Here is a 17,956-nt window from a genome sequence, read left to right as displayed (position 1 = left end):
AGTGTTGTTAGAGTATGATTGTTTAGTTTAAAATTACAGGCATACCTTGTTTTACTGTGCTTCACAGATGTTGCATTTTTTACAAATTAAAGGCAGGACCCTCCACCCACAAAAGTATTACAGCTTGCTTTATTGAGAGACTTGTTTTATTGTAGTGGTCTGGAATGGAACCCGAAATATCTCTGAGGTATGCCTGTGTGTGTGTGCGTGTGTGTGCGTGTGTGTGTGTGTGTGTACACATATATATTTGTTTATAAACATACTTAAAAACACACCGGAAGTAAATACACTACAGTATTGTTTACATGCTTCTTACATCTTTAGATGACAGTATTACATGTCATTATAAAATTTTTCTTTATGCTATTCTGTGGTTTTTAGGTTTTTTTGTATCAAGTATTATTATTATATTATTTGAGTGTGTATTATTTTGGAAATAAAGGCTGGAAAAATCATATAAAACAAAAGTCATTAAAGAATGGAAACTCTAAATCTGTGCTAAGGGTTTTGGTTGACTTCATAGCTAATTGAATAAATTTGAATTAAAATAACAAAGAAACATACACTGTGAAATTATACTTTAGGAAATGCAGGCTAAAACGGGCGCTCTATATAATCTCTTATAAACTAGATAATTTTATAGCACAAGGAAAACATAAGCAACATAAAATTCATTCAAATATTCAATGTTATAATGAAAAAACCCCTAAATATTCAGACTATAGAGTACCTTTGTAGCATGCAAGTGTAAGAGCACTTTCTTTGAATTCATTAGAATGAGTGTTGATGCCTGCCCCATGATCTAGAAGAACTCTTGCAACTTCCACATGACCTGCACTAGCTGCTTCCATTAAGGGGGTATGTCCATTTTCATTATGATCTTCTATATTGGCGCCTTCATTAAGTAGCACTTTCACAATGTCAACAAATCCTCCAGCACAGGCATAAGTTAATGCAGTGTTTCCTAACAAAGAATAAAAGAAATACAAATTATGATAGAATGGATACAATTATGATTATACTACTGCTCTAGTTCTACCTCTTCCATTCCCTTATGTAAACCCATAGACTATGAACATCTCAAGATTTTTTGTTGTATTCGTTAGAAGCATCATCTTAATTTTCTTATAATTAAAAGGTTTATTATACATAAATAGGCCAATTTACCTCTTCCTATTTCCTTAGCTTGTCAATAAGATTAAGTGTCATCTTGAAAAATCACTTTCAAAACTTTTTATCTAAAATATTCTCATGTATCATTCAAAATTATTCCTTTTTCTTCCAACACTGTACAATTTAGAAACATTTAACTTTTTTTCTATTACATTCATTTTCTTTTACCTCTCCTTTATCTTTACGGATTTATTCAAGACAATTCAGTGTTTTAGGTATACATTTTCCTTCAGAAACATATCTTCCATCCAGTGAGACAGATATAAAACCCACTCAGCATATGAAGGAGTTATTCCATCAAAAGAAAAATTTCTTTAAAAGGTTATTATCCCTTGGTTTGCCACTTATTTCTTTCCTGATTTGGTTTTAGAATTTTTATTTATTAAAGGGAGTGGAGAGATGTTTTAACCATCCAACAAAATAAGACTAAAGAAGTTTGTTTTAAATGTTCAGGAACAAAACTATCATTTCAGAATCCAATTTGTTCAGAACTCAACTGTTTAACCATCTCAGACATTATGCTAAGACAAAGTGGTCAGCAAAATGACCTAGAATCCTTTCTTGAAAGTCTTGCTCATTTTAAAATTAGGGTACATTTGACATTTACTTAATGGCATGGAACACTGATATGCTTTCATTATTTAAATTTTTAAAAAACCATTTGGTTGCCTCACTAAATCCAAGGACTCTCATTACTAAAAATATATCTATAACTCAAGACATACGACCAAGGCTATGCCTCTCTACAAGTCTGGGAAACATAAGTAAATAAAAGAGTAGTCCTTAATAGAATAGTTTTCATGCTGTCACAAGAATACCTTACTAGTAAATGCACTCATTACACTTGACATGAAAATCCCTATAGGGTAAATACTCTCAGGTTAATCTATAATCTAAAGTCAAGGGAGTTGCATTTAAATAAGATAAAGAAAAAGAGATATAGTTCATGATTTTGCCTCTTTATACATTCCATATCATTGTGGCAGAAAAAACAAATTTGTCCCCCACAGAAAAATTGTCAATCTTGACCAAATAGAATTTAAGTATGTTTGAAAGACTTTTGAAGATATCCAATTATCTGTATTTGACTCAGTGATTCTAAACGAGGGCTAAGATTTTTTCTGTAGGTTTACAACTAGTTTTCCCTAGGAATCAAATTTTTATTTCTCGGGTTATAACTATTATCAATTTATTTTCCTCAAATCTGCACATTACTGTCTACATACCTGTTGCAGACTGGGAATTGACATTTGCCTCATGAAGAAGTAACAATTTCACAATATCTAAATAACCTCCGCTGGAAGCTGCCATTAGGGGGGTTATGTCTCCTTTAGTCCCTCTGTCCTCCACGTCAGCGCGCATGGCCAGCAACACCTGGAAACACACATACACACAGAGGATCAACCTGACTGTTAATGGTATTTCTAGACAATACATTGAATCGGGGACTCTTTTAGAGTGGGGGTGAGGAAAATTGAAAACTAACCACCTTGGGAAAATCTGTCAATGTTCACTGCTCAAAACACCAGGTTAGATGCTACATTTTACAATTTGATCTTTAAGTACATAATCATATTAGCCATCCCATTATAAAATGTAACTGCTCTTGTTAAATAATTTGGGTTATGCTTGAGATTATCTAGTAAGAGAATAGTAGGACTATACTCACAAGACAGAAATTAACTGGTAAACACATGGCTATCTCCCAATATTGCTCTAACAGAAAGAAAAAAATTAAAACAACTGGGGTAGTAATCTGGTGAAATGAAAATAAATCACTACTTTCTATTATAATTGCATATTATTTCCAAAGACAAGTTTAAAATATTACTATTAGTTTTATGTGTTTCTTATTCATTAGTTTTGACTAAGTGGCAAAAAAATGGACCATGCTTAGTTGCATGTACAGGAAACTAATTACGTTATCAGTTTCTATTTTACCTACTGTCAAAAAGGAAAGACCATGGCCTCTAATTACAATTTCATTTATTAATGATAAAAATTAAATGTCAAAAACCCTTCCACAATTTTAATCACTAAGATTATTTCTGCTTACTTGTGCTAATTCATAATACCCTGCTGAACAAGCCAAACACAGCAGGCTTTCTCCTTCTTCTGTATGTTCATTTACACTTCTGCCTTCATCTAGCAATTTACGAACCGCATTTACGTCTCCATCTGAACAAGCTTCTGCCAGACTGCGACTGAAAACAAAATCATCAACAATTAACCAACACAGAAAGACTCAGGTCCTATGGTAATAAATTACATTAAATATAAATAGTCATACACAGAAAAATGTTGATATAGTAAGAAAAAATTATATGAACATCTTGCTTGCTGACCATCTTTTCTGCAATACTTATTCATGTATGTCAATGAAGCAAGTAATAAGTATTCACTGAAATAGCTGTCATTTTTATCTTTCTAAATGTCCTAACACATTGGCATATTAAGTTTGAAACAAAGTTTTTTAAAGCATTAGATGCACAAGTTTTTAAATTCTACTACTGTGATGATTCCCAAAGACGTGGGACATAATCCTATGGCTTAAAATTTTATATGTAACAGTAGAAAGTAAAATCTAAATAAAGTTTTACTTCAGAATGATTAACAAAATCGGTGAATCTCAAACTTTAATGTGCATACAAATCACCCATGTTTCTTATTAAAATGCAGATTCTAATTCAGTAGATCCAGGGTGAGGTCTGAAATTCTAACAAGCTTTGAGGTGATGCTGATGCTGCTAGTCCACGGACCATATTTGAGTAGCAAGCATCTAGGTTATTTCATTAGCAAACCCATTTCATTTATTATTACCCAGGTTAGAGTTTACTATTATAACTGTTAGAATAAGTAACTTCCTTAGAAATGGAAACCAGGGGGGGTGGGAGATGAGGGTAAGGGGGATCGAATATATGGTGATGGAAGGAGAACTGACTCTGGGTGATGAACACACAATGGGATTCATAGATGATGTAATACAGAATTGTACACCTGAAATCTATGTAATTTTACTAACAATTGTCACCCCAATAAATTTAATAAAATAAAATTTAAAAAAAAGAAAAAAAAAGAAATGGAAACCAGGTCTTACTCAGTTTGGATTTCTCACACTCTAGTATAGTACCTTCCACAAGAATGCTCAATGAATATGAGTCGAATATAAGAATAAAATATAATATTCATTGTTATATCCATCAAATACATATACATTTATATATCAACTTAAAATACACTCTCCATCCTCATATCCATTTGGCTTAAGTTTATAAGCCCCTCCAAAACACGTATTTAATGAAAATTTGGTACTTCCCCAAAATCCACTCAAAAACATGTCTAATACCCAACAGAGGTCATTAAATACATACGTGTCTATTTGTCCTGCATTGTGGCCGTTTTCCGCTTTCATCCGTGTCAGTGCAGCAGCAGCTTCATCCAGTGCACAACTTACTGAGGAGGTCAGTCTCCGGAGTACCTCAGGATCTGCAAAAGCTTTACCATCGGCAGTTGACAATTTGCCAATTCCTTCAGTGTGCGTCAATCAATCCGGAAGTGCAGGAGAAGAAAAGCATAAAAGTACAAATTGTAATTACATTTCTAAACACTATTACCTAGGGCAAAAATGGTACAGTCTCCATAGATAAGGCTGACAGAATATTAGGCTGATAATCTCAATTTTGCCACTAATGTCAAAAGGCCATTTCATAACCACCTATGTTTTAGATTTTCCATCTTTACAATGCACATAATATTAATTTTTCCCCACCTAATTCCATGTAATTTAATATGATGCTTATAGCAGCAAATAAATGAGATTCCTCTCAAAGTATACAGTCATACCATAAGACCTTTAGTATAGAACCATACCTGTCTATACTATTTTCAGTAGTAATGAAAGGGATATTCTGTGATATTACAACAACAATACAGTAGTTTCTTCCTTTGGTCAAAGAGCCACCTAGAATCATCTTCTAGGGCCACATCGTAAATTAAAATAAACTCCTTCTTATAATTAATATTTATTATGTGTGTATGATATACCAGACACAAGGGAGACAAAAAGGAATAACATATATGAGTAGATCCTGTCCTTACAGAACTCACAGTCTGGTAGGACTATCAGATGTGTAAGTTGCCAATAAGTCTTTTTCTCTAGATTGAGTGAGGAATCAGTGACTACTGTAACAGAAAAATTTTGACATCAGTGCCTCTAACTGCCGAATTCTTCCTATAAAGATATTTGCATAAGTAAGAGAAGTCATAGATATATATAAACAGCATAATTTGTGATATGGAAAAATTGGAAATAAATCTAAATATCCCTCAATAAGGAATCAATAAAATAAATTATGGTGCATTCAAGCAACAGAATATTTATCTTACCCTTTAAAAGGAGAAAGATCAACATATCATGTCATGGAAAGATACCCACAATAAATTAAGTGAAGAAAAGAAAATTATAATATATTTTGAATATGCTCCTACTTCATTTTTAAAAAATTATGTATATTCAGACATATATATGTATTTATACAACCACGAGGGGAAAAGCCTAGATGTATAGATAAACCTTGACAATGGGAAGGCTTTATAATCTATTTAATATATTTCATATTGCTTTAGCTATTTTATAATATGTATTACATTTACAATTTAAAAAATAATTTTAAAAAATTCTTCCTGCAATGGCCTTAATTCTTAATTTTCTCTATGAATCTCAAAGAATCTTAAAGAAAAAAACAAATCTTCAATTTCATTTTTTCAGTTAAAATAGTGTCAAAATTCTATCTTCCTTAGAAAGCCTACTAATGTCTAACACATTCTCATAATTAAAAACACAAACATATATCTAAAAATTCCTCTTAAATGTTATAGGCTCAACACAATGTCCACAAAGCAAATGAAAGTACTAAAGCACAAAAAGAAAGTATTTATTAAACAACTAACTTGCACAGGGCTTAGAAAGGAGCATATTATTTGAAAATACACTTGACAATTTCTTTGGACACAATATTATATCCAACAATGTCTGGAGTTTAAATTGTTGAAATACACAAAAAAATTAAAATTCAAGAGTTTCTAACACCTAGAGAACAAAGTCATGATTTTCAAGGTTTTCTCTCTAACAATATAGGTGTGAAAAAAAAGCAGGTATTATCTTCTTGTTTATAACAGACTCTCCATGAACCAAAAGAGAAAAAGGAGGAAATAAAAATGCTTAATGCACCAGAAAAGAGCCAGTACTGAGTACATGGGGTGCCCAGGAAAAAAAAAAAAGGTTTAAAACCCTTAATGAGGGTTTGGAGTAGTACTCACAACATGAGTAAACTGTCAGCCTAAACCAGAGAATAAAGATAGATGAACTATCACCACTAAAAAGACTCGGTCTGGGGAAGGAAAGGAAATCCATCCAGAGGAGATTTGGAGAAGAGAAATGCCTTTTCTCCACATTTCTCTCTGCTCTAAGAAAAATGTGTGGTTCCAAAGCACAGAAAAGAAAATTAGAAGGTGGCCATGGCACTCTCATTTCAGAAATCTTATACAATATATACCTAAATCACAACTGGAGACTCACAAGAAATCAGACTAAAAGGGAGGGCCACCCAATGCAATTACTAATGTGATCTTCAAACCCTTTTTTTTTTTAAATTACTAGTCCTGCCCTAAATTAAACAGTTTTCTGTGGATACTTAAATATTTTACTCATTACAATTTTAAGTTTGTATTAGTTCCAAAAAGACACCTGAGATGGACTAAAAGTTAATCTACTACAAATCGTACCTATGCTTTTTCATAACAGGACAAAGTTAAATTACAAGATGATATCAAACAAACACATTCCTAACATACTATCTATGTTTCTCCAAGAATAATATAAAAATACACAATTTCTTTTAGCTCTTACTTTTCTCCTAGTCATTATTTGGTCAAATGTAACATTGTTTTTTCCCCTTCAATATGAAATGTGCTGAAAGGCTGCTGTGATTTTTCTGAATACCTATCTTTAATATTATGCTTATTAAAGTAAAGTTGACCCTTGACCAACACAGGTTTGAACTGCGAAGGCCCACTTATACACAGATGTTTTTCAATAAATATACAGTCCGCCCTACATATCCTTGGGTTTCACATCCATGGATGTGGAAGGCCAACTGTATGCATTTATATAAGGGACTACATATAAGGGACTTGAGCATCTGTGGATTTTGGTATCCACAGGGAGTTCTGGAACCAAACCCCATGGATACCAAGGGACAAATATGTTATGGGGGAGTCAAAAGTTCTATGTGGAATTTTGACTGCATGGGTGGCTGGCACCTCTAACCCCCACACCACCCCACCTGCCACCACATTGTTCTAGGATCAACTGTACTCAGAAACTGAATGAAATTTTCTATACTTATTAAAACTTTTTATTTTGTATTAAAATACGGAAAGCATTTTAATAGCTTTAATATGGCATAAGGTGTATATATATGACCCCCTAACAAGTTTCTAGGCACTATTTTTAAAAATAAGCTATACTCCTGTGAGCGGCCAACCAACAACTGGCGACCCACTGCCTCAGCCTGGGGAGCGCAAGGCTCCTAATACCAGCATGGGCCAGGGAGCTGTGTCCTACACAACTAGACTGAGAAACAACAGCTTGAACCGGAGTTGGGTGGGAGAAAAGGGGGCAGGGGAAGGAGGGGGGGAAAAAAAGAGCTATAAATTCTAGATTAAATTTTTATATGTGTGTAATGTACACATAGTATATTTATATTAAATAAGGGAGTGTCATAGAAAGTGAACATATCTCAAAAGCAATATACAAAGATCAGAAAAGGTTAACTTCCTTCTTAAAACAATTTTAGGAGCTAAAAGGTTTTCATTACAGTGTAATGGAAACTTTGAATAGCAAATAATGAGCAGGTTATACAATATAAAATAGTGATAAGTATATATTATTTTGAGAAAGCATGCTTAATACAGATTTTTCTTCCCTGCTACTTCAGAACAAGAAGTTGACATAGTTTGGTATCTTGCACTAGAACTGGTCCTATTTACTCTTTGATTTTTATTTAAAGTCTTCTAAGTAAAAAATAGCAATCTATAATTAAGATACACATAGACTAAAGTGAATAAGTAACTAATCACATGACAAGTTCCCTAAGTCAGTTAAAAGATTCATAATTTGATGAACTCAGTTTCTCTCTTACATTTTTATTTTATAATGTACTTGGTAATAGATAATTTCCTTGATAACTAGTTTTTATCTAATACCTCATAAATGCTAATATTGAGCCTAGAAATCACTCATTGAAAACTTTCAACCAAGAATTTTTAAAATATAAAATGTGAACATTTTCTTTAGGGAAAAAAAGGTAATTTTACAGAGGTTTCAAATTTTGTATAATGTTATATATTTGGGGGTAATCTTGTATAACTCTGTATGGCAGTCTAGACTTTCAAAGAGATGAAAAAGAGAAAATACATAAATAAATAAAGTACCTGCTGCTTCTAGCAATGCTTCTAGTCGTGCCTGTGTCTCTGGATCAACAGTGCGTAAGTCTGCTCCTTCCGCAGTGCTTGATAAGAATATCTCTGACGTTGTTTTAAGCACTGGGTTATCCAGGTCTTCTTGGTCCAAAATAAATGATTCAACCTGTTTATGAATTAAAGACGCAATATCCATGAAACTGATCGCAATATTGTGAGAATATTTAAGATAATATGACTTCTGATTTGGAATTTAAGTATAACCAGATAAATTACTATAGAAGTAATGGGGCTATGGGAAGGGACTTTGAGGGAGCCTCCCAACTATCTGCTTATCTTCAGACCTGACTACAGGTATAACCCAGACACACCAGGTTCAAATTTCCTAGAGAGAACTGTATCTTCTGTACCTAACACAGAGCCTGAAAAGCAGGATTTTTACAATGAAACCAGTATATGAACAAGAAGATGTATACAGGACTAGACAGTAAAAATTCTGGATACCACAGGTAGGTTATTAAGGCACAGCTTTTCCTCTATTCTAATTAATTTATTCAATTCTGACTCTTAAAACAAATTTAATCCACTGCCAAATATCTGGAGTCCTATAGACAAGAAAGCCCCATGAGATTAGGACCCTTACCTGCTTTGTTCACTGCTCTAACCTCTGGGCCTAAGAATACCTTGTAAAGAGTAAGTATTCAATACATACTTGTGTTCAGTACATATTCAATACATATGGTATAAACAAAATCAACTTATGAAATAATTGTAACCCTCTAATTTCAAATCAAGTTAATTCTAAATAAATTTTCTTAAATAAAATATGCACAACCTTTCTGGCAATTTAGAAATGTGTATCAAAATGCTTTAAAAAGCTCATGCCCTTTGACCCAGCAATTTCATTTTATGGAATCCAACCTTAAAAAAATTATCTGAAAGGCAGACAAAAATATGCAGGGATGTTCACTGCAGCATTAATTAAAATTCAAAAAAATAAGAGGAAAAAATTACAATAGGGAATTTGGTAAATATATTTTGTACATTCACAAGATGGACTATACCGTCACCAAACACAGTGTTTTTGATGCCTATTTAATGGCATGAGAAGGCATTCATAAAATTAAGTGAAAACCACAGGATTCAAAACAGTATGGTCTTTATTTTGCTAAAAGTAAGTTTGCACATGTAAGTAAACATGAACATGGATATTCACGTATATAGTCATGAGTACATATTAATATACCTATGTATGTCTATAATATGTAAATACTCGTGTGTATAACCAGGGAAGTTAACATATTTGTAGACATATAGAAAAACAGGAATAGAAAGGTTAAGTAATTCTTCAAGGTCACACAGCTAATAAATGGCAAAGCTAGATTTCAAACCCAGGCCCAAAAGCTAGATTCTGTGTTCTTAAACCACTCAGCAATACTACCTCACAAATTTATAAACAAAGGACCACACAGTATTTGGACTACATTATTTGGCATATTTGGCTAGCTGGGTCATCAGTTTTCACAACTGACACCAAATAAAGATATCCTAATAACAACAGTAAAGTTAAAATGATTTGGATGTAATTTATTATCTTGTGACAAACTATAATTTTACAAAATAAATCTTTAACTTCAGATCTAATACCATTGAGCCATGTATTATGTACTCAGTATTGTGTACTAAGCTACACAGCTTCTTTAGTATGGAATTACAAAGATGGCATTCTAGATCCACGCCAATAGGTAAATGAGATTGAAAGGTAACTGCTTATACAACAGAGCTTGTTACAAGCCCAGGAAATTAATAGATACTTGCAGATACACATACCTGCCAGTTGTGAGGATAGATAAAACCATCATTCCAAATTCTGGAATTTTTTATTAAAGATGGTATTTAGATGTTAACATTTTTATTTTATAAAAAGTATTTGTCTGATATGATATTACACATACTATAGAGACAACTGCAGACTATATGTATCATGTAACAATTCCAAGTTAAGGATTTCCAATTATCTCCCATTTGTTTCTCTAATATTTACTAAAGTCCTGTTTTATACAAAGCACCATAAGCACACAAAAATGTGGTACAAGAAATAAGTCAAACTATTACAAAAGGCCTAAAGAGACATAAATGGTAGAACTACATGCAGTAGAGAGAAGTCACTTCCAGGTCCACAAGTCTAAGAAGATTTTACACAAGTAGTGGCATTTGAAATAGGCTTCTAAGGATGCACAGAATTTTAACAGGTGGTCGGTCAGACACGGGAGTAGAGGTAGAAGGGAATGAAATAAAAAAACAGGCTTGAGGATACATTTGGAAAATGGTAAACGGGCCACTCTTAAAAACATAAAGCCCTTCATAAATTGCTAGTGGGAATACAAATGATGTAGCCACTGTGGGAAACAGTTTGACACTGCTTCAAAAATTAAACACAGAATTACCATATGACCCAGCAATTCCACTTCTATGTATATACCTAACAGGACTGAAAGAAAACACAACATGTTCATGCAAAAACTTGTACCCAGAAATTCATAGCTACATTCTGCATACTAGACAAAAAGTGGGTACAATCTAAATGTCCATCAACTGGTAAATGGATAAACAAAATGTGGCAGATCCATGGAATGGAATATTATTCAGCCATAAAAAGGAGTAAGTAACGACACATGCCAGACATAAAAAGCCACATATTATATGATTCCATTTATATGAAAGGTCCAATATAGGCAAATTCATAAGAGACAGAAAGGAGATTAGTGGTTGCCTGAAGAGTCAGGGAGGGAGGAATGGGAGTGACTGCTAACAGGTCTGAAGTTTCTCTCTGGAATGATGAAAATGTCTGGAATTAGATAATGGCAAATGCTGCATAACCTTGTGAATGTACTAAAAACGACTGACTCGTACATTTTAAAATGATATATTTTATGGTATGTGAATTATATCTCAATTTTTAAAAAAAGTACAACTATGCCTTTAGACTAGAAAGAACATCTGGGGATAGATTTGAGCAAGACCATGTAAAAGATGATAGATAGACTGCTCATTCCCTACCTTGTCACCAAAAGTAGGAGGACAGAGAACCAGTAGCAATGTCACTGGGTGTCAGTGACATTAATTTAGCATACATAAGACCGCATATTCCTAAGCGCTTGGGAAAAATCAAGGTCAGAAGAAAAACATAAAATAAATATGTGCCCCTTGCCTTCAAAGGGCTTATAACCTCTCTTTGAAAATTACAATTCACTGACTTTAATTCTCTAACGTCTTAGAGTGCATATAAATTCAAGTCTCAATTAGGCAACAAGGCATAATGGAAAGAATACAGCACCAGAGATGCAGAGAATTAGGTTCAAGTGCTAGTTCATCAGGCACTATGTGAGACTTCAGGCATATCACTCAACCTTTCTGACATTCCATTTCTTCCTCAATAAACAAAAATAGTATCTGCCTCACCTACCTTACAGTGCTATTGAAATGATGATAAGGTAAAAGCATTTTGAAAATAATAAAACACTGTATAAATGTAATTTTTAGAATTCTGTGTAATTACAACTCTTTTATCTTGTCCCTCACCAGTGTCTACCTTCTATGCCTTTTCAAATTGGAAGAATAATACTCACTGAGAATCTATCAGGATGTACTTTTATCAGCATTCATTTGAAATTTTTTTCATTTTATTTATTTTTTCCAGTTTTATTTGAGATATAATTGACATATAACATTGTATAAGTTTAAGGTGTATAACTTAATGATTTCATATATGTATATTTTACAAAATGATTACCACAGTAAGTTTATTAACATCTATCACTCACATAGTTACAATTTTTTTTCTTGTGATGATCACTTAAACTTTCAAATGTAGTTTCAGCCATTTTATATTAAGGTTCTGACCCACAAGATCAAAAAATTTTAAATATCCACAACACTTGCGGGAAAAATCTTAAGTTCCAGAATAAGTTGTAGCTATACATAACTAAACACATAAATGATTTGAATATTTGTCAATTAGATATGCCAAAAAGCACTCAATTTGCACACAAATAATAGTTCCTCCGTCTTATCCTTTCTAAAATTTTAATGTGGGATGAACAAAAGGACAAAATATCCAGTTATGCCTATTACTTTAGAAATATTGGGGTATTGCTTTTGGCAGTTCATAAATATCTGATAAACCCACTGAAACACACACTCTTGTAATTCAGATTGCAATAGCATTACTTCAAAATATATCTGGCCAGCCAAAAGGGAAACCATTTATAGCCACATGAAAATACTAAATAAGACCAATTCTGTACACTTAATAAAGGCGTAGTGATACAGTACCAAAAAAGTCTATATACTGTGTAAATCCAAACTAATGATAAATCGAAGGAAATTTGCCTTCATCATGCAAATGCTTCTTACATACAGCTGAAGGATCACAGAAATTTCCTTATTGCCTAATGATCTAGTTACATAGCTCATCTCTATCCAGCAGTTTCATTCAGCAGCAAATATAAAGCAGCCATCTAGAGTGATACTGTTTTTGCCAACGGCAAGAAAGCTTATTTCAAGTATTAAACACTGCAGATTTTTTCTACCTCTAATTAGGCACAACAATAAAAGGTGGAGGAAAAGGATGAGGGAATCTAGCCCATAAAAACTGCCTATTTTTTTCTTGTAGGTAATCTCTTCTAAAACGCTAAAGGCAAAAACTTTTTGTCTTACTTCTCAAAAGTCTTTTTTTTTTTAACCTCTCTTCTTTTAAAAAAAAAATGAGTGTGGTTTTAGCCTCAACTAGAATTTAAATAAAGGAGTGGAAGAAAAGGAAAACAAGCATTTTGTCCCATTTGACATTTCAGAAATGAACCACTGGATGGCAACAGTTACTAGGGAGATTAACCATAGACTCAGCTATCATCACCTAAAAAAAAAGTCAGTCACCTGGTTAAAATATAGTTAGAAAAATAATTTATCAATTCAGCTATGATTTGGCCAAAACCTGCTTCCATTGGAAAAAAAAAATCTATCAAGTGTATTGCGCAGTGCTATAATTAAAACTTTCAATAATATTAATATGTTTTAAATCTTAAAATATTAAAATATTAAAATCTCACCTATATATTTGTCAATAACAACTTGTTACCTTCTCAAATACTATATTTCTGAAAATAGGAATTGCTAGTTAGAGAAAAGAACTTAGTAAAAATGAACATTCTGTCTAAAAACATATGTCACATATTTCGGTTTATATATTCTCTAGTCATATGGTCATATCATGCAACAAGCACAATAAAGAAAACCACTAAGCTCTCAAATATAAGTAGAAAATACATTGTTTTATATAGAATGACTTTTAACAGACAAATGGATTATGAAATTTTTATATTTAACATGTTAATTTGTATTCTGAGTTAGGGACTAAGATATCATTAGGTTGGTGCAAAAGTAATTGCGGTTTAAAAGGTTAAAAACTGCAGAAACCGCAATTACTTTTGTACCAACCTAATAGTAGCCACAAATTTAGTTTCTGCTAACTTTTAAGAATAATCATCACTCCCATAAATTCCAACTGGAGATATGACAAAGTTCAAGAGAAGGCTAAATATTTTACACTACCTCTCCTCACAAACCTTCAAAAAGTGAAGCTCACGTAAGAAATTCAGATTTGATAATTAAAAATAAGAAGCTAAATAAAACATTTTAAACATCTAAAACGCATATTTTAAAAAATGTACTTGCTATTTCTCCTCGTCTCTCTTATTTAGCTTATATTTGGATGGACCAACATGTGTTACCTCTTCCCACCTAAAGTGAGCCCTCTACTTTATGTCAGAATCATCGCTCACACCAATTTTAGAATGCAGATGGCTTACTATTGATTTTTATTTGGAGCAGCAAAAAGGATGGGTCAGCGTTCCAAGAGATAATTACTGAAGGACATAGCAATTCCTTTTTGCAAAAAAAACCACAGTACTCCAAAAGTTTCAACAGCAGCATCCACCACAAAAATGCTCCAAGAACCACTCATAGGGAGAAAGTAACACAAAGTAACACAGTTGCAATTCAGGACCAAATAATTATAAATTTAGTAGTGGATTTTGTTGATACTCTAAGGCCCAATCCAATATAATCAGCAACAACATCCTGAAATACTGGAATAAAAAGGCTGTGTATTCTTTACCATAAAAACTTCTCAAATTTCTTTCTACAAGGAAACCCATATTCCCAATTTCAGACCCACAATCCTCTTTTCACAAAACATAAATGTTCCCTTGGGATTTCTTTAGCTTCACATAGCACAAGAGAACTATATCATGCTTTGCCTAATTCTAAGTTAAAACTGGAGAAAGTTAACTCCACTTTGCTCAACTACAAAAAACTTCATTTCTAAACTACAGTTTTAGTATAAAATCTATTATTTTTGAAGTCTCTAATTAAAGATGGGAGAAAGGAAAGTCTTTTTTAAAATAATAACTATCATTAAGTACTGACAAAAATAAGTCACCATTAACAAAATGCCTCATCTGTATCAGCATATTCCATATGTCATTATATTCAATCATCTTACCTACTCAACGAAGTAGGTCAACTGATCTTCATTTTAAGTAACTGAAACTCAGAAAAGGTGACTTGCCCAAGATCATATAACCATGCAGGGATCTGAAGCCATGTATTTCGGACTCCATGTATTTCAGACCCTTTTACCACACCAAACTGTACTAAATGAATCTTCTTCTTTAGTACTAACTGTACTAAACGAAACAATGGAGTATAACTAGAATAAATCCTAAGCAATGACGTAAGCAAAGAATCTACAAGTATTGCAATGTCGCAGTTTAACAGTAATAGTAATGTCAGGAATAAACTTTTTAAAATTAAATGTAATAGATTACCAAGCCTACTAACTCCTCTTTGCCAGAATTCTTAAACTGACAGACAAATCACGTTTTCATTTAGTAATTTCTGGCAGCTCCACAAACATGATTTCTAACCAGCATACTACGTACAACAAAATTTGTTCCACAATAGGTTTTTTTGTGTGTGTGTGTTTTTTAAAGACTGCTTATATGCTCATTAGAAAAGCCACAGGAATGAAGTATCTGGCAATTAAGGTCAAGAAAATCTTACTGTTGAAGGAAGAAATTTTACTCTATATATCATAATAAATGGGTAAGGTTGGGGTTAAAAAGAAGTCCTGGCTTCTGCTCATTATCCTAAATAGAAAATAAACATTGAACACTCAAAGGAATACTCAATTTAAATAAGTTAAAAAGAGCTCAAACATCCATAAACCTCCAATTAATACCAACAAGGGGAGGACAGCATAATGACTAAGAGCAGTGACTCTTAGAATAATACCAACCAGCCCACTGCTCTGTGTCATCTTAGCTAATGTGTTTTTACCTCTTAGACTCATTTTCCTCAGCTATAAAATAAGATATCATAACTATATCACAGTTATTGATGATCAGGCAAGACAATATATCTAAACTTGCACAACAGTGTTTAACACATGGTAATTGCTCAACAAATATTAGTTATCATTACTATTAATATTACCACTACTACTATTATTAAGGTCAGTTTGCCTAAGGACCTTGTCTTCCTATACTCTTGCTTTCTACTCCACAAAAATAATATGGACTCAATTATACTTGTCTTAGGCTAACAAGTAACCTGAGCATATTAAGCACTACACATACATTCATTCAACATTTACTGAAAACCTACTATGTGCCAGACTTTCTAGTACATTCCAGGAACACAAAAATAAATAAGACATGATTCCTGCTCATTATGACAGATAAATAAATGCAATAAAATATTACAGATGCTATAACAGACAGTTATATACAGACAACATGGGAACACAGAGGAAGGTATGGTGAATTCCAATGGGGGAGTAATGAAGGAAATCAGTTAGAGATGACAACTCTGAAACAAGAAGGTATCCAACAGGACGGGGAAGAGGGACAACAGTGATAGCAGCAGTGCAGAATAGTAGTTATAAACATCAGCTTCACAGTCCAAGATACGTGGATTCAAATCGTGGCTCCATCATTACTAGATGCATGATTTCAGGTATGTTATATAATGTCTCTAAGCTTCAGTTTCCTTATCTGTAAATTGGGAATAATATAATTTTCTTCAGATGGTAGTTGTAAAGTTTATCTGAGAATAGAAAGGTAAGCTTTAGCCCAGCGGGTGAGAAGCACTCAGCACACAGTAGTTACTAGTATGATTCCAGAAGCCAAAGCAGTGGAAGCAAATATACCACAGGCCTAGACAGTCTGACATGTCCAGAGAACTCTAGCAATTTGGCATGGCTGGAATATAAAAAGCAAATAAAGTTGGGTACAGCAAGGATAGGGTTGGGAAAATATACAGAAGCCAAATCCTAAATAACCTTGTATCCCATACAAAGGAATTTGGATTTATCTAAGGAATGGGAAGGGTTTTTGCCAAAGGAGTGATATGACTGAACTGGCAGTAGAGAATTTACTCTGACAACACGATAGAGGAAGAATTAGGTATAATCTTGGAGGTAGATAGAGCCAAGCATTACTGCAATAAGGGCAGGTGAAAGACATCACTTATAGCAGAAGCAGTGAGGATACAGTGAAAGGGACACATAAACAAGATATTAAGAATGAACGCACAGGACTTAATACCTGCTTAGATGTGTATGGTGAGAAGAAACAGCAGATGTGAGCTCCAAGGTTTCTGATGACAAGAGACTAGCTTTAGGAGAATGCAATTTACAAAGGTGGGGGGTGGTTATAGGTCAAATACATGTACCTGATTTAAGCGTAACCTTAAATATTAGTCTCTTCAAATTCAAAGAAAATAAACTTTCCTTTGTTAACCTGTCAATCAAGTCCTAAGTAAAACAGGTACTAAAATATACTACAGACGCTCACTGTTCATAGAATTAAAATAACAAGTAATTTAACATAATTGGGACCATTTGAGCAGTGACATACAAGATTTGTTTTTGCAATTTAATCACAGATGATAACACTGGCTTGGGTGTCAAGCAAATTGCTATGTTACTTAAATATTGAATTCACATCTCTTTAAGAAATTGTTAGAGGATATCAGATGCAAAAACTCTTACTTGCTGTGTTTCATATGTTATTCCACTTATCCATTTGTTTGTTATTCTAAAAAAAGGAATTCTGTCCATATTCTTCTTGCAGATTATAGTCTATACCAGATGCACTCAGATCGCAACTGCCCAAACCAACCATCTCCTCCCACTTCACTTTCATTTCCTCTCAAACATATATCCAGGCTTTGTCAGGGA

The 17,956-nt window shown here is 33.2% G+C and overlaps 1 protein-coding gene across 4 annotated transcripts in view; it reads right to left on the bottom strand.

The window, feature by feature from the left end:
- Nucleotides 1–17,956, bottom strand: part of ANKHD1 (ankyrin repeat and KH domain containing 1) — a 104,077-nt gene that overhangs the window by 73,789 nt on the left and 12,332 nt on the right. For all 4 annotated transcript variants that reach the window (XM_019740240.2, XM_019740239.2, XM_074313638.1 and 1 more), the window contains exons 2-6: nucleotides 8,668–8,821; nucleotides 4,545–4,701; nucleotides 3,230–3,377; nucleotides 2,400–2,547; nucleotides 731–964 (exon numbers count right to left, since the gene is read on the bottom strand). In XM_019740240.2, coding sequence (XP_019595799.2) covers nucleotides 731–964; nucleotides 2,400–2,547; nucleotides 3,230–3,377; nucleotides 4,545–4,701; nucleotides 8,668–8,821 — 841 coding nt within the window. The remainder of the gene's footprint in view (nucleotides 1–730; nucleotides 965–2,399; nucleotides 2,548–3,229; nucleotides 3,378–4,544; nucleotides 4,702–8,667; nucleotides 8,822–17,956) is intronic.

The sequence above is a fragment of the Rhinolophus sinicus genome, chromosome 5, assembly GCF_057876585.1.
Source record: "Rhinolophus sinicus isolate RSI-liver-muscle chromosome 5, RSI-T2T, whole genome shotgun sequence".
NCBI lineage: Eukaryota > Metazoa > Chordata > Mammalia > Chiroptera > Rhinolophidae > Rhinolophus > Rhinolophus sinicus.
This window is presented reverse-complemented; position numbering and strand designations above follow the sequence as displayed.